At 37.3% G+C, this 25,344-nt stretch overlaps 1 protein-coding gene across 2 annotated transcripts; it reads right to left on the reverse strand.

Moving 5' to 3' along the window:
- Positions 1 to 347: 347 nt before the first annotated feature.
- On the reverse strand, positions 348 to 24,764 carry agfg1a (ArfGAP with FG repeats 1a). Of its 2 annotated transcripts, none has more exons than XM_079387298.1 (13): positions 24,032 to 24,764; positions 12,533 to 12,626; positions 10,151 to 10,266; positions 9,227 to 9,389; positions 8,606 to 8,768; positions 7,810 to 7,929; positions 3,984 to 4,184; positions 3,644 to 3,803; positions 3,479 to 3,558; positions 3,294 to 3,404; positions 1,364 to 1,513; positions 1,104 to 1,189; positions 348 to 549 (listed from the first exon to the last, which is right to left on the reverse strand). In XM_079387298.1, the coding sequence occupies exons 1-13, from the start codon at positions 24,196 to 24,198 to the stop codon at positions 490 to 492; spliced, it is 1,671 nt and encodes a 556-aa protein (XP_079243424.1). In that variant the 5' UTR covers positions 24,199 to 24,764; the 3' UTR covers positions 348 to 489. The 2 variants fall into 2 exon arrangements, with proteins under 2 accessions (XP_079243424.1, XP_079243423.1); XM_079387297.1 differs by having other exon boundaries at positions 7,810 to 7,932.
- Positions 24,765 to 25,344: the final 580 nt, after the last annotated feature.

Genomic DNA, 25,344 nt, shown 5'->3' on the forward strand with positions numbered 1-25,344 from the left:
GCCGTATATGCAGCATGTGTGTGTGTGTATGTGTGTTTAAGATACAAATACTGATATGCACGAAGACCTAAAATTTAGCAATTTCTATGAAAGAATTATATACAGAATTGCAGCATTAACATGAACAGGAGGTTTGCAATAATTTAGTAATCCACCACATCGTGCAGATGATTTCCAGGTCAGGCCAGTTCACAGGAATGACAAAAGGAGCATGGTAAAAAAAAAAAGCTCCCTTTCTCCAAACAACACTGCAACATGTTTTGTTTTCTGTCATTATGTATGCGCCATAGACAGGATCATGTATATATGTTTATATACATATATATACATATATGTATATTCCTTTACTGTTTTTGCTCTTAAAATTCAATAAAAAATTATTTAAGAAATTTATGGTTTTTTTTTTTAAGCTACTTGAGAAACAAAACAGTGCAAGAGGTGCGAACGAGTCGCAGGCCGCCCACCGGAGGAGCGGAGGACAAAGGCGTGTTATAAGAAGGGGTTTGTGGATGAGCCTCCTGCAGTAAACTGTGCTGCTGGTGCCCCTGCCTGCAAGAGAAAAGAAAAAAGATAAATGTGATCAGAAGAAACCAAAACCATAAAGATTTAGCATCGAAATAACATTTTATAAATAAGAGACTTAACAAATAAAGAGACTAAAAGTAACATTTGGAATAAAATGAAGACTTGCGTAATTATATAAATGATTAATTTCAACGTAAATAAATAAGAATTTCAAATAATTTATTCACTTTTTAACGCCATGCCAGCATCAAGGCTATTTTCATGGTGATCTCTGAATAAAGGTATACAATTATCAAAAAAAGTTATAAAAGACATTTCAGTTCTACACTAGACAAAAATTCTAAAATACATTCAGGTGATACATTTTTAAATAAATCAGTTAAACACACCTCTTACTAAAACTGTTGTCTATTTACATTAAAATAGTACAATCCGATAAAATATGCTTCACAGTCATTTTAGTTTGGCAAGTAAGAATTTTAAATAAACCTTTGGAATAAAATGTAGCCTTTCAAAATACGTAATTATAATATTTAAATGAATCAAATAAAAATATATATTGCAGTCATTTAACACACCAGGAAGGGATTGTTGGTTACTCCAGGTGCCGTCATGTTCTGTCCAAACGGAGTGACTTTACCCTGACCAAACGCAGCAAAACCTCCTAATGAAAGAGAGACAAAGATGTGAATACAAAAACAGAAACGTGACCATTTAAAACAGTCTGCTTCGCTGAAGTACAGCTAAAACATTCTAAGCTGCATGACATTTGAATTAATTTCAAACCGTTAATATAACGGCATTAAAATCACTGCAGCAAGTCTTTGTCAGCTCCTACCATTGGGTTGTTGGGGATACGCGTGCTGCTGGGTGAACGGCTGTCCAGGAAACGCTTGCTGGAAGTTTCCACTGAAGCTGGTGGGAAGGTTGTACGCAGCAGCGTTTCCAAACCCAGTCGGCATGCTCATGGACGGTGGACCGAAAGAGGCTGTGGGACACAAAGAGCTCTGCATTAACATCTTAGTTTGACATACATACACGTGCCGTTCTTGGCCAATCTGTGAGATGCACTGACAATGTTTGCACTTCAACTTCCCTTGAAACAATCTTTAAACAGCTGAACTACCTGACTTAATAACTTAGTATTCTTTATTAGTGGATTTGAAATTTAACTTTTCAGGAATCCAACACTCCACTGAGAAAAGTAGTTATTTAAGAGTCAAAGCAATTCATTTTTAAATTTGGAAGACAAACCTCAAGTAACATGTGCTGACAAATCAATCACAGTAAGCCTTGTTGACTTAAGGAAGTGCTATTTTTATCCTGAGTACAGAAATCTGTGGCAATGAGTCTGCAAAGCAGATGACAAAACATGACAAACGCTCCACAGCAAAAAAGGAGGAAAGACAATACAGAACAAAGAACCAACAGTTTCCAATACTAACGTTATTCAATCAACATCAGCAAGTCTATTAATACACACACACACACACACACACCTGTACATATAGACCTGCTCAAATGTTTGGGGTCAGATTTGTTTTGGAAAAAAGATCTAATGTGACTTAAGCAGCAGAACTGTTTTCTGCATGAATAATAAGAACCAAATCACATATCAGAATGATTTCTGAAGGATCGTGTGACACTGAAGACTGGAGCTTTGCCATCACATGAATAAATTACATTTTAAAATATATTAGAACAATACAAACTGTACATTTATTTTGTAATATGTTACAACAGCTCTGCTTTATTGTAATTCTGATGAAACACTAGCATAATAGACTTCTTCCAAAACATACAAATCATACCCCAAAACTTTTGAAAGATAGCATTACATAACAAAACATCAAAACAAGTGGCTCTTGCACTTCATTTATTTGCAGATGCAGCTTGGGTTGATGTTTTGTATCTCATGAAATAAACAATTTAAGTGGCTACTGAACATAATATGCACTTGGTCAATTTTCATTTTCAATGACAGCTGGAGACCACTGAGAACTGTGAACATGGGATATTGATACTTTATCTGAGGTTAATCCACCTCAGATTAAAGACAACACAAGCACACCTTTCTTTAATGGGGTCAAAATGTCAGGATGACCACAGAATAGCGGTCAGTGTAGTTTATACAAGCCAACTAGTCTACAGTCAAGGCCAAGCCCCAGAAAAGAAAGAGAGAATAGGGAGAAAATGAGAGAAAGAGAGAGACGGACATACCGAAGTGGGCCGCAGGGTAAGCCTGACCCAGCAGGGGTCCTAACATGTCTGATCAGCATGTCAAGAACACAACCAGACAAAACTGTCAGTAGCAGCTTTTCGCTCACTTTTGGCCTATATATAAATTTCAGGGGACAAAAAAAATCTGCTTCTCATTCACATTTAACCAAAGATGCCTTCCCTTCCTGACTTTTTCTTTCTCTCTCTGGAACACGAACACAAACAACATTTATCCACCGCAGGGATGTAGAGACCCACAAATCTCTGCAGCTCTTCTGTGATGCCTTTGTATCTTGCTTGTGTAAAAGCGATCTCAAGCTGTTAGCTCCTAGCATGGATACCGGGGGTATCTGACCCACTTAAAACTCTTCACAAAGCCCTCTGGTGTGTTAAATAAATAATGAGACACAAAACAATAGCTGCTTAAACTCTTTTAAAACCGAGGACAAAGCCTGCTGGGAATTCTGAGAAGATTCTCTGCAAAGATGAGAATGATCGACTCATTTAAAATCTAAGATTTAGCAGGTAGACCTAAGCTCCGCCCATACCTGCAGTGACCACACCCACTCCCGGTACTGCTGCTCTTCCATTGGTCTGAAATGGGTTAGTGGGAGCGGCCTGCGCAGCCCCAGGAGCGACGAATGGATTTGTCGAAGGCCCTGTTAAAAAAACACATGAGAGATGTAAGAGATGCACTGAACAGATATCTCAAATAGATCTTAAAGATTCTTACCTCCAAAACCCTGAGGCATGCTGGGTAAACCCTGTTGTGCTTGAACTGGAGGAGCAGCTGTAGAGGATCCAAACATAGACCTGAATGCGAGAGTGGAAAGAGAGCTTAACACACCAGAGAAAAAGACATCGAGATGGAAAGGGCCACGTCTCTTTATAGTCTCACCCTTGTGCGGTGGTGGCAGTGTTGTAGCCGCTCACGCTTGGTGCTGAGGAGCTAAAGACATTGTCTAATTCAGCTAGAGCAGCGTAGCGATCACCGCCCAACAGAGCTGCCTGTGGAGGTGGAGGACCCACACCTGCTGATGGAGGGGCTGAACTCGTATCTGTGGAGAGAGACAGAAAGTGGTTATTTATAGCCATTTTTTGTGCACATGTACCCCGGTTTTTATTGTATTAATAATTAAGATTTTGAAAAGATTTCTTGTGCTTCGTAGCTTTACATAGCATTTGACTGAAAAATGGACAGAAAAATTAGTTGATTGTTCTTTCATTCCTAGATGTACCTTGCTCAGGTTTGGTGCCAAACATGTTGAGGTCGGCAAGGGCTGCGTATCGGTCTGCAGAGACGCTGACTGCTTCCACTTTATGCACCTCTCCCACAGAGTTACTCTGGGTGGAGCTAAATGAGGTGAAATTAGCACTGCACGATTTGGGGAAGTCATCGAAGTTCGCAAAGTTAGCATTAGCTAGTCCTGATGAGCTACCTGTGGAAAGGAAAGAAAGGATGAGTAAATATGTGACAGAGGGAGAGAATATTGAACAGCAATGCTCCCTCTAAATTTTGTTGTTGTGGAGAACCTAATGCTATTTACCAAATTTTGTTTTAACAAATTAAGGATAAATTATAACAACATGGAAAACCCTATTATTTTATTATTTATATATATAATAGTATTTTAATTGTGTAATAATATATGTGTGAATTTGTTATAATTATATATTTTTTACTATTTTTAAATGTATAAATCTATAACAAATACATAAAATGCATATGTCCAAATACAAATATATTATAGAATTATACATACTATTATAAAATGCATTTATCATAGTATTACAAATGTAACAATTTTTTTTAAACTTTTTGTCGAGAGAGCTTTTCCCTTAATCTCAAGAATGTTGTGTTATATTCACAGTACAGCTCAATGTGACCCAAAACGCTTTTTCCCTCTGTGCAGGAACAACATCAGGAGCGTGTAGCTTAGATGGAACATTGACTAAGAGTGTCCTTCAAATCAGAGACATCCCAGGAGAATTCTTGAGGAGCTATATAAGGAAAATCGGATTTTACACCACTGCATGAAAGTGTCACAAGTAGGAAAACAGCATCACATTAATTGGGGGGTTAGCATGTGTACGAGAGACACAGACAGGCACACAAGCTGTGACTTACTGTGCATGGCCAGTGGAGGCATCACTGAGGTAAACTCGCCCACACTGCGACTAAATGGGAGACTGTTGTATACTGAGGTACGCACAGGAAATGAGTGAATGACAGCGCAGGAACGTTAAGAAAAGCAGAAAAGAAAAAATGTCAAAGTAATAGAAATTAGAGAACTATAAAGAAAGAAGAAAAAATAAGTTTGTCATCAGTAAGATTTTGTTTTTGAAAGAAGACTCGTGTGCTTGCCAACGCTGCATATATTTGATCAAAAATACTGTAAAGACAGCAATAGTGAAATATATTACAATATGTAATTTATTTCTGTGATACAAAGCTGAATCATCAGCATCATTACTCCAGTCTTCAGTATCACATGATCCTTTAGAAAAGGTTCTAATATGCAAAAACAGATGCTTAATGTTTTTGTGAAAACTGATTTTCTTTAAGGAATCTTTGATTAATGTAAAGTGCAAAAGAACAGTATTTATTTGAAATGGAAATCTTTGGAATATTATAAATGCTTTAACTGTCACTTTTGATCAAATTGGCTTAGAGTTGCACATTTAAACAATTAAAGGGGTCATATAATGTGAGTTCAAGTTTTCCTTTCTCTTTGGAGTGTTACAGGCTGTTCATGCATAGATAAGATCCCTGAAGTTGCAAAGACTAAAGTCTCAAAACCAAAGAGATATTCTTTATAAAAGTTAAGACTTGACCACTCCCTCCTAAAACGGCTCATTCAAACACGCCCCCACATGTCTAGGTCACGGTGTGAGAAGATTTGCAAAACACCGCCCAAATGTATATGCAATGAAAGAAGGCGGAACTATTATTCTCGCTGTAGTATTGTTGCTGTCGCCGGCGCCATATCCTGGAGACGCTGTGTTTCGCTGTGAAAGCGAAAGTACTTTGTTTGGGCTTCCAAAAGAGGACACAACTAGAAATCAGTGGTTAAGTTGTATTTACAACACTGTTCCAGAACAGTTCAACCCAAATATTACTGTGTGCAGCGCATTTTATGGAGGACTATTTCCTGAACCTGGGAGTAGCCTGCTAGCTATGCACAAAGGCTGTTTCTATAAAGTGGGGCAATTCCAACTTTGCAAGGACAGTCTGGCGCTTCTGACTCACAGCCTGTAAGTACGAGTTTTGAGCAGTGTAGAGTAGCGCTTGTTGTTTGTCGTTTCTCCGATCACAAAAACAGACACGGTAATGTTTACGTGACGCAATGCAACGCAACTCATAAAAAGATGGTATAAGTCATTATAATCAGTAATTATATCCCACTGGATGCAACAAATGCCTTGTTTGTAATGGGTTTTATTGTTTTTGTGTTGTCGTGCCGGGACACGGCATCACAATATGGTGAGCGGCGTAACATTTCCGTCTCATGCTTGAGGTATTCGGCCAATCACAACGCAATGGATAGCTGGCCAATCAGAGCACGTCTCGCTTCTCATAACAATGAGCTTTGTAAAAATCGACGTGTTTCAGAAAGGCTGAGCATAGAGGAGCAACAATAATGTACAGTATGTGGAAAATAATGTGTTTTTTGAACCTTAAACCGCATAAACATTGCATTACACCAAATACACAAAATAATGTTATTTTTAGCAACGTCATATGACCCCTTTAAGTAAAAACAGAAGAAAAATAAGTGATATAGTGAGGAACTGAAATGACAGAATAAAACCAACCAGGGCCCGTATTTATTAAGCCTCTAAGAATTACTCTCAAGAACACTGCTAAGAATTGACTTAAGTGAAAAAAAAATTCTTGGCTCAAAGCTGCGCTTAAAAGTTAGTTATCAATCATCTCAGTCGTAATTTAAGATTTACGACTACACTTCGCTTGAGTGTCGGTCTTAGAGATGATTCACGACACTTTGCTGTGCCACAAACGGGATTTTGAATGACGACATACGCATGGACCAATCACTGAATAGATTTCCTTAATTACGAATATTCTCAGATAAATTCACATTGAATGGTTAAAGAGAATACATTATGGCAAGGAAACAAAGCATCATCATAACTCAATTTAGGGTGCCAAGACGATAGTATAGTATATCGACGATAGTCAAATATATCGCCTTTTGCTGATGCCTTTGATGACAGCGAGACGATTATTATTATCAATCAAAAATAGACTAAGTGCCTTTCTTTTGTGATGCAGTGGGAGAGCCGCTTCAGAAACTTGCCACGGCGTGGCTGATCAGCTCCAGTGGCCGAGGAGCTGTAATGCACGGCAGACACGTGCAGTGTAAATAAGGGTAAGTGATTTATTCATCATACAGTGTAGATCGCATAATACTCGCGCTAGACTGGAGTCAGTTATGATGTACTTTGGTAATGTAAATGTCCTTTGCTCGTTTTGAATAACTGAGGAAATGTAACCGTTTGATTAAGTGCTCGTCACCAAACATTTCAAGAACATTATTCCTCTCCTGAGAGATTTGCGCATGTCTCTGTCTCCTCAGCGCCATCACAAGCCCCTGCTGGCAACTCCTTACCACTTGAGAGACCTCTCAAGCTGTCTTAAATAACTGTGAGAGTAAGAGTGATTCTTAGCTTTAAGAAATTTGATAACTTGCTTTTATACTTAAGTTTGAAAGGAGGAGTAAATTTCATGATTTCTTAGCACTTAAGACCAAAATGGCAACTTTGAGAAGCTTGATAAATACGGGCCCTGATGTTTCTGCACCCACCACTGGAAACATCAAGTGACTTATTTCTTTTTTTTTTTTATTAGAGAGAATGTAAAGTTTAACCAAAGTACCACTGAAAAAAGAAGAATGTTTAAGAAGTGAGAATACAAATAAACAGCAATGAAAAAAGACATAAACAGAACAACTATTATGTGACATTTCTAACATCACAACTTGGACAGGGACCCATTTCTAACTGGAGGTTTGAGGTAAATGGATGTTCGTTTGTGTTTTGTACCTGGTTGTGCGGGTTGAAATGGGGCTTGTGGAGCTGATGGAAATGCCGCTGTGGTTTGAGCAGCAGAACTATTGAACGCATCAAAATTCGCAAAGTCTGCATGAGAATTTGCATTCTGTGCTGCTGGGGTCCACCATAAACAAACAAACACAAACAGAAAATGGAATGAGGAATGACAGTGAAACAAGAATGAAACTATGGGATGAATGTGTCCAGCATTTAGGTCAATTTGATTTCTTTCCAGTCAGGATAATGCGAAACTTCATTTTGAAAATTCATTCTCACATTTCATCTAAAATTTTATCTTGTACATTTAGCAAATCTCAACAGTGATGGTTCTGACTTAAACGCTGGTTGCATAAAAAGACATGATATAACACACACTGATATGAAGAGAATTATATATATATACCCACTAAAAACCCACAAATAAAACTACACACAGACACAAAAGATGACATGAACATAAAGCTCTACCTAGAATGTACTAGCTCCGAATCCAGCCATGCACATTTGAACAGACAAGTCAGGTTTGTCCATAATGATTTCCAAATGGTGTGTGTGTTTACCTTTGTACCCGTTTACAGGCATTAACCGATAAAAACACACAACCATTATCCTCTAGAGAAACCAGTAAGCATTAGTGGTTTTATATTTCATGAGGGGTTTTGTGGCAGTGGCTGTCAATATGTCTAGAGCAGCATGAAGGGAAAGCGTCCACATCACACTAGTTGTTGTTCTGAACCTTTTTTAATGGATGGTTTAGTTTGTTAGTGTAGCGCGAGTGTGTTCTTACCCGAATGACTATTGAAATGTGCAAAGTTGGCAAAGTTTGCATTTCCTGTGGACTGCGAGTGCGGAGCCGCAAATATGTCGCCACCTAGATCGCTGAGCAGATCGAACTTCCTGTCCTGATGCTGCTGCTGCTGGGTCAGATGAGTGCGTGGCACAACCGGAGACTGAGAGAGCAAGCCAAAAAAAAATTAAACCAGAAATATGTATGAGGAAAGTAGTTTGTATATAGTTAGGATAGTTTGGCGTAAGTTTCTTATACTCACCAAGGCTGCATTTATTTCATCTAAAATATTTGATCTAATATTACAATTTAAAATAACTATTTTCTACTGTAATACATTTCAAAATGTAATTTATTCCTGTGATGCAAAACCAAATTAAGCATCATTACTCCAGTCTTCAGTGTCACACGATCCTTCAGAAATCAATCTAATATGTTGATTTCCTGCTCAAGAAAAATTTCGTACTATTATCAACGTTGAAAATGGTTGTGCCATTTAATATTTTTATGGAAACCATGGTGCATTTTTTTCCCAGGATTCTTTGTGAATACAAACATTTATTTGAAATTGAAATGTAATCAATGTAATGCATTCTTTACAGTACTTTTTAGTTTTGTTACCTGGCTGGGTGTGTTTTTGTTGAGGTGCAAACTGGGTACTGATTCCCCCAGTAATGTTTTGAGAGGCCGGACCTCTGGAGTGCTACTGGTGCTGCTAGCAGATGAACCAGAGATAGATGCGTGAACCGACGACACCATCTTAGCCTGCTCTGGAGGAACATACCTGAGAGAAAAGATTGAGAAAAAGACATTTAAATGAGAAGAGAACACATACACAACGTGTTTATTTTCTCATTATCATACTGAGAAAATGTTTTGCCTACACAAATATTATCTTAGAGGTGCATAATGAACACTGAGAAAGTTTCAGGAAATACCAGGATATACAGTGCCCTCCAAAAGTATTGGAAAGATAAAATTGCTGTTGGCTGTGGAGTGGGTCCCAGACTCACTGCTGTGATTGTGCGCAAGGGATCTGCAACTAAATAATTGCTTTTAATCTTTTATATCTGCCTTATGTTCAACTGTCCCAATACTTATGCGCACATCAATGAGTGGGATGAACTCTAAAAGTGCTGTTCTTTTTATTTGGTAAAACATGTATGTGTTGAAACGGCTAATAATAAAATGTGACATTCTGTAGTTTTGTCTCATATTTATCTTTTAATCATATTTTCAAATGTCTTGACTCCACAGCCAACAGAGCAATTTTGCCAATACTTATGGAGGGCACTGTAATTAATCCATGACACCACAAATGCAAAATAAAGTGCAGAGAACCACTTACATGTGCATTTCAGTTTATATTAATGTTTTATTTTCACAACTCATGCCCATTTATTTATTTGTTTTGTAATAATTGGGACAAAGTACAGCTCACTTTGCATAGTGGTTTATTGTGTGATAACGATGACTGAATGTACACGATTCCTCTGTTACATATCAAATATAATAAAGAACATTTCAGCCCATGTTGTCTCTCACCATCGCTTCTTTTCGTATTTGTCCTGAAGAAACTCTTTGACTTCCTGAGGTTCTCTGAAGTCTGGGACGGCCAAGTTTCTGTCATCATAAAGGCCGAGCCATATCCGTTTACATACCTGCAAGAAAGAACACACACGAAGAGAGAGGAGGAGAGAGATCAGCCATTCAAATATACCATAAACATGCGAAACAGACATTCATATGTTAGAAAACAAGAAATATGATTAACAGCAACTCAGTCACTTTAATCCTCATTTTATTAGAGATAGAAGTCAGAAAAACAGAAAGATCCTTAAGACAGACAGTATCTCTTTCTCACTGCCTCGTGTGTGTGAAAAAAACAAAGCAGGCATTCATACTAAAGAAAGTCTCACTTTGAATGCATTCACACATACACATTTTTAAAAAGGAAACAACATCTCAAGTTGACATTTGAGAAAACATTTGTTAGGAGTGAAACCTCTCACAGCAGTTAAGACATTGCCTCCATTTAGATATAAACAATGCAGATACACATTTGTGTGTAAACAAACACACACACACACACACACACCGTTTGGAGACAGTGGTGGCAGCTTATTAATTATGAATAGCAACGGCAGAGTGAAGACACACAATCACTTGACTCAGATGAGGAGCTGTACAGACACTCAAGGAAGGGCTCTATGAGCCTCAAACATTAACATATTAACACTGTGTTTGTGTGAACTGGTCTTGCTGGTCCAAGAGAGGTCAAGTTGGGCTTATTCATGAAATAAAAGCGAAAAATGACCCAGAAATCAGTGCATCTGCCTTAAACAGTTCAGAATGGCATACCAACTATATGACCACCGAATATTATCAAAAATAGCAAGGCATATTGAAACAATACATTTTGTCACATGAGGATTCACAATCATCAAATTACTGAATAAAATACAGATAAACTCTTAATTACATACATTTTTCTTTGTCTGACAAGCAATACATTGACAGGATTAATATTCTGTACAACTGTGTCTTATTGGTTTCAAACAACTTTGAGTGTTAGATAGGTTTTAAGCCGTATTTTTGTCACAAATGGTGGGTTTCAACCTAAAACTCTGTCTTTTCTGAACAGCAGGAAAAAAAATGAAAAATACAAAGAGTCACGTAACTGTGCATATATAAAAAAATAACCAAACACATGATTATTAACTTTTAAAACGATGGTAAATGCACTTTATACACACTACTGTTAAAATGTTTGGGGTCAGTATTTTTTTTTTTTTTTAAGAAAACAACTTTTATTCATCAAGGATGGAAATAATCGAATTGTTCAACAGTAAATTTATAAATTTTTTCAACATTGATAATATTAAGGAAAGTTTTTTTGAGCGGAAAATCAGCATATTACAATGATTTCTGAATGCTCATGTAACACTAAAGACTGGAATAATAACTGATAAAAATTCAGCTTCGCCATCACAGGAATAAATTAATGTGAGCATAAGATTCTTGCTAAAAACATTTTAAAAAATCTTACCAATCTCAAACTTTTCATAGTAGTGTATATTGCACCGTTCATAAAGATCATTCGTGTAACCAAACTCTGCAATGTTTTGCTGCAAACTCTTCTGCTACTTAGTAAGATAGACAAATTACTGAAGATCTGCCAACATCAACAGTTTGCGTGACATGCCCTCATCATTGGAAACCAAATCAGAAGTTCAGACTGACAGATGCTGTGAGATTTTAATACACCAAACTTGCTGTGCGTTCAAGCCAGTTTGAATTGGACCCACATAAAACAACGTCATAAAACAAAATGTTCACACACACCATTCTGAAGTTCATCATGGTTTAAACAGGAGATTACAGCATGTGCGTAATGAGACACAGAGCGCTCAAATAAGAGTCTTCTCGGCACGCAACATCATTTCCAGTTCATCCTCATAAATCAGGTCTCACGAGACCTGGGAAAAATCCCAGGAATGTTGAGTTAAGCAGAGACAGAGAAAGGGAAGGGGGAGATGAAAAGTGGTTTCATCAGTGGTCGCCTAGAAGAAGCTCTTTGAAACCTAGACTTTAGTAGAAATCACACCTGCCTTCAAAAAAATGCCAAAAATAAATAAAACAACAATAATAAAAAATACAAATATTCAAGTTTTAAATAAAATAACAAAAAAAAAAAAAAAAGTCTAGAACTACCTTTTTTAAGACAAATAACAATTTTATAGCTGTTATTGGCTGTTCCAATCCCAGAAATTCCTGTTATCTTATCATAGGCACACGAGTGTTACCCCGTAAATCATCAACTCATTGGTATCCAGATATCAGCACAGACAGTCCACGCAGATGACGACACATTTGCCATGTCAATAAAAACACCACTGCTCTTTCGACTATGCCATCATCTATTACCTCATTTCCATGCTTCTGTAGAAATTCTATTTCCTGTTGCGTGAAAGTCGTCATGGAGATAGACTTCACTCTGTGGGGGGGATTCAGGCCTCGTCTAAAGGGAAGAGAAAAAGAGATATGAGATGATAACATGTTAATTAAATAAAGTGTTGTAAATTGCAGTGTAAATTAGATTTTCTGCTCGCTGTCGTTGTACTAACTCTTCATTACAAACCTGCTTATTACACACAGATCTAGGACAAGGACAAAGTCAGACTGCTTGGCACCTCGCCAAGTCTGTGTGCAGAGAGAACGCTAGCGTATGTGTGTGTGAGGGGGCGGAAGAGAGTGATAGTGTAAAGAGAGAGCTGAGCTAATGCTGCCTACAAATAATGATGGAGCGATTGCATTTAAGAGATGAGAGCACATAAACAGCAACAGGAAGTCGTAATTAACTGTAGGAAACTGGATTTTCTTCATAACCAGACTCTCTGAGTTAAAAGGCATGTCAATTAAAGAATCATGGTGGAATATGGGTCATAATTAAACCATTTTATGAGGCAATAGGCTTTCCTATCATTTTTTTACCAGAACAAGAATGATAAAATATTTAAAGCGGCAATTACACACACAAGGACTTAATCATGAATCTGTGTAAACATCATAAAACTGTTCTTACATAAATTGCCTCACTGAAAGGAATGCAACAATTTAGAAGGAGAGTTTATAAAAGAGAGAAAATATGAAATTTTGATGTCAGCGAGACATCAAAGTGAGACTTTTTTTTTTTTTTTTTTTAAATAAGTCTCTTATACTCCCAAAGGCTGCACTTATTTGATGAACATACAGCAATAAGAAATATTACATCTTAAAAAGTATTTTCTATTTTAATACATTTTAAAATATTTTTTTCCTACGATGACAAAGCTGATTTTGCAGAAATCATTCTAATATGTTGATTTGGTGCTCAATAAACATTTCTTCTTATTAAATGTTGTTAATATTAATTCATAGTAACTGACAATTGTTTGTGGGAATCATGAGTTTTTTGAGATTCTATGATGAATATGAAGTTCAAAAGAACAATTGATTTGAAACGGAAATATTTAGTCACTTTATAAATATCTTTACATTGTCTTAGAATTAAAAAGTATTAATTTCTTCCAAAAAAAAAAAAATCTCTTTCTGAACAGTACTATAATTGTCCAATAACTTCACTAAAATGGAATTACAAAACATAAGAACCTCCCAGGAAGAACTAGATGAGAAACTCAAGACAACTGGAAGAGCATCTGATGATTCAATGCGTCCTTGAATGAGTCTGTGCATGTGTGTTTATTCCAGAGCCTCATGATCTTTGAACACTTGATCTCTGAATGCCCAAGAGCAATGTAAACATGTGTAAGGGCTGCCCATTAGAAAGCCTGTTTCCTTCCTGTATTTACCCAGTTAGCGTGCTCAGATTTACTCTCTAGGGATCAGAGTCTGTGTACTGCAGGACACGTTTCTCTTACACATCCGTTTTATTTCCATCCCCTGAGCTCTTCCTTTTTCTTTCATCTGATAATGCAGCTAATAACTAACAAAGTTCATTTAGGTAGTTAAAGGAACAATTTAATACCCAATACTAAAAATTCATCTCTTCGTCTCTTTTGTGGAACACAAAAATAATTTTTGGCTGAACTATTCCTTTAAGAAACACTCCCATGCACCTGTTTCTATGCCAGTGCGATGGGAGGGTGTATTTAGCACATATGCAAGTATGGAAAAGACATTTTACGCTACTCCACTGTCCTTCTGTGCTGAAACGGGTGACAGTTCATCTGATACCTGAGCCGCAACAGATGTTCAAAACACCATTCACACAAACATACCCCCTCGAAACCCCTAAAAGGCGCATACACACATATCAACACGCCATTTCTGCACTAACATCCGCTGCCTGTTTGCATGTGGGAATGCAAGTGCACTGGTAAATTCCCCCAAAACAATTTTCCACCTCTAGAGACATCACCTGTTACTTCCTCTACATTCTATGGTATCTATGGAGACATGAGGCATTCAGTGATAAATTCTGAAGGGCATGAACAGCAAGGCCTTGGTAAGATTAGACCAGGTGCTAAATTATTCACACGACCTGCTGCGGGCCATTGGCACAGGGTTGGGATTCTGTAACGTGGCCCCCAAGAACCGTTCGGCTAAACTTGCTCAAGCCGAACTTCTAACTCAAGTCCCAAAAACTGCCTGAAACCAATAGTACCAGAAATAATGCTTTAGCAGCCTCATAATATAATGCTTGATAATTATTAAAATGTGCTATGACTATGTATTTGGATTAATTCATTTGGCAGCTGCTTATATTAAAGGTGACTTACAATGCATATTACTGCAGAGGAAGTCCCTTGAAATATCCTGAAGTGCCTTGCTCACAAACACAATGGTAAAATTTGTGCATATGTACGAAAGTTGTTCATCCAAAACTAAAAATGGTCAGCCTCATGTTGTGTCAAACCAGTATGACTTTCATCTGTGTAACACAAAGGGAGAAGTTTAGCAGAATGTCCCAGGAGCTCTTTTTCATCCAAAAGAAGTGAATGGGGACGGATGTGGTCAAGCTCAAAAAGGACAACAACTTCATAAATGTAATCCATACAAATTTTCTGATATTATACACTGCCTTTGTGTGAGAAACAGACTGAAATTTTATGCATTTATTTATTTTGTACATTGTTTCTCAACCTTTTTGACTTTAAAGGGATAGTTCACCCAAAAATGAAAATTTGACGTTTATCTGCTTACCCCAAGGGCATCCTAGATAGATGTCCAAGATAGATGGGCATCCACCTCTCTCTCAAATGGACCATTGACATTCCTAATTGAGACTGTAGATAGAGTGTCAATGGTCCATTTGAGAGAGAGGTGGCGGTAATGCACTTATAAGTCTGGGATCCGCCGTAAAGCAAGAGGAAGAAGACTCGTCACGTGCCGGCTGTTGTGTGAACGTGCTCAGGACAGTTGGACCGTTTGGCGGATCAGTGGTAAAAAATGATATAAATACTGTTCAGTTTCTTGCACAGACCGATCGTTTCGTGTCTTTAGACCTCAATGTATCGCCACGAGCCGCAGGGTTTAATTTGGTTTTGTCTCTGTATGTTTTTTTCTCTCTCAAATCCGTGAGTCCCATTGACTGCCATTATATGACTGACAGACTGCAACGATTTGAGTTAAAAATCTTTGTTTGTGTTCTACTGAAGAAACAAAGTCACCTACATCTTGGATTCCCTTGGGGTAAGCAGATAAACATCAAAAATTCATTTTTGGGTGAACTATCCTTTTAAGGCCCTGCTTTGTCAAAAACAACATTTGAAGGCCTCATCATATTTCTGCTACCAAAGAGGCTCATTTTAATTTTCAGAAAAGGTAATACATTAAATTAATTCTATAAAATAATTATACATTATCAAAATAATTAAATTCCATAATTCCAATAAATGAATGTTCTTCATGGTTTACAGTTTTATTGTTACCAATGAATTTATCAATGAATTTGTGATTCAGTTTTTTTAATTTTTTTATTATGTTTTACTCACAAATAGCAATATTTTGGTGCTACAGAAAATGTATATTAACATATACATTAAATACATTTAAATGTTATTCTATGTAATACAAAAAATAAATCACTTCAGATTTGATTAATTTTCCATGACTTTCCCAAGTCTACAAATTACACTTAAAATTCCTTATACAGTATGTCCAGGTTTATGATGTAACTATTTAAACTTATCAGTCCCTCATATTCCAACTCAAAACAGTATAAAAATATAAATAACATTACCATAACAAAAATAAACACACAATTATCACTGTATTATTAGCAATGTTTGAAATCATTAGAATATCTGAAATGAACACAGTTTCTCTGTTTTGTGGCCGTGTCACAATGATAACCATGGTTATTAAATAAAAACAGTGGTTGTTAATGGAAATAAGATTTCAGTTTACATCTTACATCTTTTAGCCATTCTGGCATATTTTAAACCTACTTTAGGAAACAAGCCTTCTTGTAGCCCACTTGAAAGTGTGCTGAGGTCCCCTAGTGGGTCCTGGCCTCCTGATTGAGAACAACTGATCTTGTAGCTCTCAAAACAAAGGCAAACTAAGCCCCTTTTGCTTTCAACAGAACAAAAAAAGGCAAATTGGTTCTGAATGACATTATGGCGATTAAATAGCAGAATTTTCTTTTTTTGGGTGAACTATCCTTTTAACCAAAGTATCTGTAAAGTTCTTCAGAATTCTAGTGATTGATACTTTGTTGGTCACAAGCTAAAATTGGCCAGTACACATAGAATGCAAACAATTTGTATGCCTTAAATAACATATTCATGGCAATGTTAAAATCATCCCCAATTTGGCTGTACTGAAATGGAATCGACCTGAAAGTGAGCAAACGGTCTCTTGCTGTCTGGCCTGCATTCTAAAAAAAGGGAGCTCCTCACTTCATAGGGCAAAAGGACGACACACTTCGCCCATTACATGGACAAGAAGCATCAGAGACTGTGCTTAATAAGATAAGAGCATAATAATGCTAACATCTTAGGGGCGGGACTTGAAGAGACAGCTGTCTAATGACATTTATGAATCACATCCTGATAAGTCATTGAGAAATTACAAAAAAAAAAAAAAAAAAAGAGACTTAATCCGAGTCACCAGGACAACGGAACATTATTTAGATCAGGATTCAGGACACAGCTAGATGGATTTACACCTATCTCGAGCGGCGTTACCAAATGAATGACCCTGACACACATACTACACAAACATGAAGAGTAAGCCAGGCCTGATCCCACGTGTACTGGGTTACTTGCATTTGTTCAGAGGGTTTTTATTTGACTAAAGTGTTGCCGCTCAGAGCAGTGTTCAAAAGAGCACCGATGCTTGGTTTGAATATTTGAGATGGAAAGTTAGCTAACAGTGCCTAAGGCCAAAGCTTAACCTTTAGGAGTAGCGTGTGAGAAAGCCATTTTAGCTGGTGGTGAGATATTCTGGCATCGACTTCACACACTGGGTGAGCCTGCAGATGCCACATCTGGTTTCATTAATGAGAAAAGCCACGAGTGTGAGGTGTGCTTGTGCGATTGCTGGTTGTATTGGAGTTTTGTGTGTGTGTGTGTGTGTGTGTGTGTGTGATATGATGCTCTGAGCAGGTGGATGATGGGCTTGGGGAAAATGGGTCAGAAACTGGGCGAGTTGCCAGTCTCCACATAGTAATAATGTATGGCAAACAGAGAGAGAAATACCAATAGAAATACACAGTTTTGTGAGGTCTGTAAGAGCGTGGGTGTGTCAGAGTTTACTTAATACTCTAGTTCCTCTTAAGAAATCACTGCAAGCAAAAAATGCTCAAACTTCCTCTGAACACATCAATGCAAGTCATCAACAAACCCACAAAACACACACATCAAAAAAGCATCTGAATAATAAGATATATCACTATTTCCACAAAATCGTGTTTATAAACAGTTACTGCTTAATATAAAAAATTACAACATTTTATGAAGCAAAGATGAAAAGCTTTTTTTTTTTTAAATGGATGATTTCTACATTGGCAAACCACCCAAAAGGAAATGTCACATGCCTAAACAGTAGCGTGTGACACGAGGTGATGATCAAAATCAAGACAAGACCTGTCCTGCGGTGTCTGATATATCAGAGACTATGGAAACAAACAAACAAAGTGAACTAGATAGAGACAACAGGAAAGAAAGAGAGAAAAAGAAATGAGTATGTGGGTAAACAATAGAGTGTGAGAAAGGAGAAAGAAATATAAAGCAAGACAGTAAAAGTGAGTGAGGAGGAGGAGGAGGAGGAGGAGAAGGAGAGCGAGAGAGAGAGAGAGAGAGAGAGAGAGAGAGAGAGAGAGAGAGAGACACACAAATGGACCCACCCTGTGCTGGAATGTGTTTACCTAATAACTGACCCCTAAAAAACTAACAGGGAAGTGTTTGTGGGTACCCAATTTCTACTCAGGTAATGCTCTTCTTTCTCAGGCCAAAGATCTGTGCTCCTGCTCACATGGAGGGGAATCACAGTTGAGATCAGTGGTCAAATGATAGGGCTTCTCCTAATGATATCTTATAAGCAATGTGATCAAATGGCCAATATTATACTGATAACATACAGTATAGCGTGAATTAAGGTAAATTAGGTCTATTTTGGACACCGAGAAAGGAATTTGTTTAATTTTCCTTATATAAACAACTAAACTTTAGCACTGATGGAACAAATTTTTCACAATAAACAATCATAGCATAAACTTCTGTCCTACTGTGATTTTATCCATCAAATGAAGTGAATGTGAAAAGTGTGAGTGTAGCAATGGCCTTTCACACAAACACTGACACAGCTCTTAAGTGAGAGGACAATGTGTACTTCCTGTCCTACTATTTTCACTTCCTGTGCACGTGCAGACCACATGCTGCTGATGCTGCAAATACTTGACATACACTTCCTCTTCAAGAAACATACATATCAATGATGGTCATATGTACAAGCCAGAGAATGATCAGTGCGATTATAAATTCATAGATGAGTGTGTGCGATTATAGTTCAGATCAGGTGAGAGGAAATGCAGCAAAATCACTACAGGATATTAGTCATTAAAGAAAGTGCTGAGGCAGAGGATGTAGAATATACAATATGGGATAAATTAGATAGAAATGTAATACTTTAGGGTTAGGATATAGAATAAAATAATGTCCAAAATTAAAATTAGCCAAAAATAATTCTCATGTTATTATGGCCGATAACAGATAAATGGCTAATATAAAAAATATATATAGATTTTACCTAAATAAAATACTAAAACTAATCACTTAAAAGTATAAAAAATGTATAAAATCAGATTTGCATTTATTATGAGATTTGCTAAAGATTATATTTAACTGTGTTATTACATTATAAGCGTAAGATTAACTAAATTAAGCGCTATGATGGTTACCTGAATATGAAAAAATTTAATATGCATAAATAAAAATATGTATTAGCATGCACAATTAAAATCCAATATCAATGGATACATTTTTTTTTATCAGCAATGTGACACCAAAATATAGCATATCCCTAATTTCTGACCAAATTCAATCTAATTCATTTAAACTCATTTCAGCCCATAGCTGAAAAGACCTGAAAAACACTGTAAAAGCAGCATGGAAAAATCTACATTGAGTTCTTCTGGATTAAAACTGGGAATCACTGGCACACTTGTGAATCCAGAAAAGCCAGAGGATCATCTCCCCATGCAAATACCCTAATTAAAATCCAACACCTAATAGCTCATACATTAATAGCTTAGCACGTTAATCATTCACTTTTCCATAACCCACAGAGAAAAGTGCATACATTATGCTTTTGACTACTATGTCGTTTTAGCAAAACATAAGGTGGAATAAGGTTGAAAAACGGCTAAACACAGAAGTGCAAAGATAGTATTAAATAGTACAAAAAAGTAGGGGTGGGCGATATGGGAAAAATATCATATCACGATTTTTTGTAGAAATATCACGATTCACGATTTTTATCACGATTCTTTGTTAGTTTTACTATTTTGGTTTTACAAGTTGTCTGAGCATTACAGCCAAACTAGAAAGACAAAGATGCATGGCAGATATTTAGGCCAAAGTGGGCGAAGATAAAAAATCTTTGTCATTATTTTATTTTTCTTATTAAAAAATAAGAACAAAGATACACATTACAAATACACATGATATACAAATAAAACAAACGGTGCTTTATTTCCAGGTACAATAGGTGTATTTAGCAGAGCATTCAATGAAATTGAATGAACAAATATAAAAATAAAACACTAGATAGACTGATTCCTAAAGCAACTGTATTAAAGATTTTCAGTCAAGAATAGTGAGTGATTTTTCTCTTTGCGTTTGTTGTTTTGTTAACGTTAAATGAATAGTTCCCCCACAAATTAATATTCTGTCATCTGTCTGTCAATTCTGTCATAATGTTGTATTTTTATATCATCATTTACTCAAAAGTTGTTTTAAACCGGAATGAGTTTCTTTCTTGTACTGAACATTTATAAATGCTATTTTGAAGAAGGTGGAAAACCAAACAGTTGCTGGTCCTCAGTGACTTCCATAGGATTTTTATTTCCTACTATCAAAGTCAATGTGGACCAGCAACTGTTTGGTTTTCCACTGAGTAAATAATGACAGAAATTACATTTTAGGGTGAACTATCCCTTTAATGACAGTCGACAGCATGTTTAGTGTCCTGTCCCTTTAAGAGCTGCACGCATCTAATATACAGGCACGCATCAGTTTCTCTCTTAACTATTTACTTTCATTTTAGAGATAACCAACTGAGTCTGTATGCAAACCTTGTGTGTTTTGACAGTATTAGCGCAAAAGATAAGTTAGTTGAGTAATCAGGCGCTGTTAGACAGGCGTTTTAGTGCGCGTGCTTCAGGTGTATGCGCTCAGAACAAGCGCACGTCAGATAAGCGCGCGAATTAAACATTTAACCAGCAAGGCTTGTATGCAAATAATGTACTTTTGCGATCGCGAATAAGTGCAGTGTCCTGTCTGAGTAACTCTACTGCTGTATGTCGTGTTGTACAGTACATAGAGACGGCGGCGCCAGAACTGTAATTGACAATGTGCGCGGTAGCGCGATACTACGATATTTCTTAAAAAGCAGATCGTGGAGACATTTTTATCGTCCACGATCAAAAATCGTCATATCGCACACCCCTACAAAAAAGTCAAATATTTGCAGACTGGTTGTAAGGAGACTCCCATTCTTTGGCTGTCTGACATCTGGTGCATACGAGTGCAGCGAGCAGACGTCTCTCTGGTGATACTGAAGTCATTTTAGAAGCTGGTGCTTAGAAAAGAACCCAATTATCTCCCCTGAACGAGTTTACAAGGACGGTCATCGTTCACTGAAACATCAGCAATGGAGGGACAACTATAGAAAATTAGGATACTTACAAATACATAGAAATAATAGAACACTGCAGGATTGAACCCTAATAGCCAGAAACAGGCATTTTTGCACTTCCGATTCCATTACCCCGAAGTCAATTGGGTTTTTGGTTCAATGCCTGAAATGAGGTCTTTACTGATGAGATGCGCATGATAATCGAATTTGATTAATTGCACAGCCCTATCTGGACCGCACTAAAGTAAGATCATTTATCAATAGCTTTACTCATACCAGACTGTTTGTTCGCATTTCTCTCTGAAGTGCTTACAGGGAAGGCAGATGGTTTCAGTACTCTCATGGGATACAAAGAGAGATCATTCTCAAACATCTTGCTGACTTTTAAAGAGTAGCTCATATGTAACTGTTTGGACTCAACACAATTGCAAGATTCCTCTAAAAACGCAGAGATTTGAAAGGAAGCTTGCAGAAATGTCTTGAACCCATTTTTAAGCAAACCCATGAGACCTATTCATGTTTCAGACGTGACTAGTTCAGACTCTGAGAGACAATTCATTATCAGAAACACTGATATGAAAAACTAACACATCCAATTTAGATTCTTCATCAAGACTTTCAGCTAATGAATGTGTGCATATTAGGAGTATGAATGAAAAATGTTTAAAATGGCCTTTTCCATTCAGATAGTCCATTTCAAATTCTGATATCAATGTGAATGTGCAAAAAAGGGGAAAAGTGGGTGAGTTTTCATTTTATTGCAAACCAAGCATAAAACTAGGATTGAATTACAGAGCAGGAATGCACACATTCATTCAAACGTGACATTGAGCCCACCATCTGCAACAGTAGTACTGTCCCAGTGTTCTCTACAAACAAATCAGAAAGCAACTAAATTAACATCATAAAAATTTTAATTAGCATAAAGAACTGGTGGTTTTGCAATAGCAATAAATTGTGGTAGTCACTCAGAATAACTCCACTGACCAACCAAGACAGACTGACCCATGTGCAAAAAAGGTAAGTCCTATTAATTTAGGGAAGCATGGCTGTCAGCTTCATAGAGGCAATGAAGGAATGAGGTTTGCTTATTTACTTAAATCCAAGACACTCTGCAACACATACTTGCAGGATGACTCGAGCGATTTGAATTAAAAAGGCATTATTTTAGGAGCATTTCCAACTCTAATCCAAAATCTCCTGCAGAAGCCTGTTACACAACAAGGCTGAAATGCTGATACAGGACACACAACTCTTCATCATAACAGGTAAATTGATAAATAATCTATCTATCTCTCTAACACAACGGCACTTTTAAATGCATCTTTCAATGGAGATTCTACCAATGACATGTTCCAGCATTCATTCCTGTGCCGATGCTTATCAACTAACAAGGAAGGATAAATTACATGGAAATGGACTTCCGTGTAAAATTCTAAACTACATCTGATATCAAAAAGCATGCTGAAAACTGAACAAAGCAACCACAGATCAGGATGACCATATGTGTTATCTACACTAGATGTTTTAAATCTTTCAAATGCCACAGACCCCCAAATACGATCATGAAGGCCCTCCATCCAATTTAAAAGCCAGCTTTTTATTTTCATTGGGAAAAAAAGACCAAATTTATACTATGAAAATGTATATAAATATGAATTTCGGGGGGCGGGGGGGGGGGTTACATTTCTTTTTTTTTTTTTTTACTATTACTGTACTTTTATTTATTTAAATCAATTTATTTTAAAATGTGTTTATTTCGAAGTATTTAGTTAGATGTAAAAATAAAATGAAAAACTCAATAAATAATGAATAAATTAATATATTTTAAAATATTTACAGATACATAAAAAAACTATTTATCAGAATGTCTCCCTAACAACTCAATTTAGTACTGTGCTTTAAGATGCATTATTTAAATAATTTATTTATTTCATTTTAACACGGATTTTCTCTAAACTTTTTCCACAGATCCCTTAGCACTCCTCTGATCCACACCATAAAAGTGAAGCATCAATTCAGCTTCATTTAGGGATTGTCAAACCCTCCGCTATCAGGACAAGACTGCAGGGGTGCACACCCTTTGCCACATGTCACCATGTGTCTCTATCCACACGCTGTATAGAGGTTTATCTGACCCACAAGGGTCGGTCTTTACTGCTAGATAAGACAATGCAGGAGATGAGTATGAAAAGACCAGTGATATGCCTACAGGTAGCTACTCAAGTTTGCTGGAGTGAGTGGATTGAGAGAGAGCAAGACACACATGATGTTACTGCATCAGCCCAACCACCCACCCTAAATACAATTTACTGGTAAATAAGACAACAACCCATTTTCCCACCCTTATTTACATTTTAAACACCCTAACAATAACATTTATGTTAATGGATCAACAGCTGGGTTGAAACAATCGGTTTCAAAACCTATAAAGCCGCCTAACTAGACATGTTTATGGCATCACGGGCGTTAGATAATGCGACGTCTAGCTAGGCAGCTCACTAGGGTTTGAGACACAGCCATAAAGAGGCTCAGACAGAGACAGACAGGAGGGTGGCTCACAGGATGCCTGAGCAGGACGTGCAGACGAACGAGCCCAGGGTCATGTTGGCGTAGGTCGGGCCGCGTTGATCGCAGTCGAAGCACTTTCGGTTGGGGGCCAAACTAGTCATTTCCCGCAGCATTTTCAGGTGTTTTTCCTCCTGCTTTCGCTTCGCGCTGGCTGCCATGGCCGGAGCAGTTAATATAGCGTCGGTCAGTTAAAAAAAAAAGGATAAAAATCCAATATGTGTTCCTGGGGAAATATTAGACAGGAGCTTCCTTTAAAACGTATCACCGGGAAACGGGAAGGAGCTCTTCAGAAGGGCCTCACGTTCCTTCGCGAACAACGGGCGAAAAGCGCCGTAGTGAAGAGAGGAGGGTCCTGAGGCGCTGGCACTTTCTTTAACGAGCGGTTTAACGGCCTGCCCTCCCACTCTGTTCTCACTTCCATTACGACCAACAGGGGGCGAGCACTAATAATAAGTACTCAGCGGAAGACATACCAAAGGGCTCAATGCTAAAACTGTCCATAAGTCTTGTTGTGCGGTGTATATCTATATGGAAATATAATCAATAAAAACTCATAGATAGTTTTGCTCGGTTTTCGTATGTATAAGTGAGAAAAAAACTTGATATTTTTGTGTAACGGCTAATAATTGTATAAACCTACTAGCACTGGAGCGAAAACTCTGGAACGGGAAAGCGAGTAACCAATCACAGGCGCCATCTAGGATCACGTGACCACAATCGAGCCCCGCCCACAAGACGTGCGTGTTCTCGCCTTCATTTAAATATGCAGCGCCCTCTAGAGGAAAACATGGACGCAACCGGCTCAAATTCTCTGCAAGTGACCTAATTCAGAGGATTTGGCTCGCTGGGTACACGAATCGACTTTATTAATCTCCTTTTGCTTTTAGGATGGCCATGAATATGTATAATGAAGTGATAAATGAAGCTGTCTATTAAATAAAGCATTGGCCAAATGCTGTGTGGGAGAGACAGGCTAGTTGTCCCCTTTGACTTCAGTGAATATTATTTCACGTTTTGTAAAGGCATATGCTTTGAAGTCTTCACTACCCACACTTATTACCTCATGTGACAGGGGAGTAGCAGTGTTGTATGTTTTCAGATAATATGGGTCTCAGATTATATGTTATATGCCACATACCTAATATACACCCTAAAAAAAGATTATTGGAGAATGCACGTGTTGCTGGCTTTTTCTTTGCAGTTATTTCTGCAAACAATATGTATGAAAACTATTTAAAATTTATTCCTACACTGAAATGTAGAAATTTTCACTCAAAAATTGCTAATCAATTTCACAAATAATC

This window comes from Barbus barbus (assembly GCF_936440315.1).
Source record: "Barbus barbus genome assembly, chromosome: 31".
Lineage (NCBI taxonomy): Eukaryota > Metazoa > Chordata > Actinopteri > Cypriniformes > Cyprinidae > Barbus > Barbus barbus.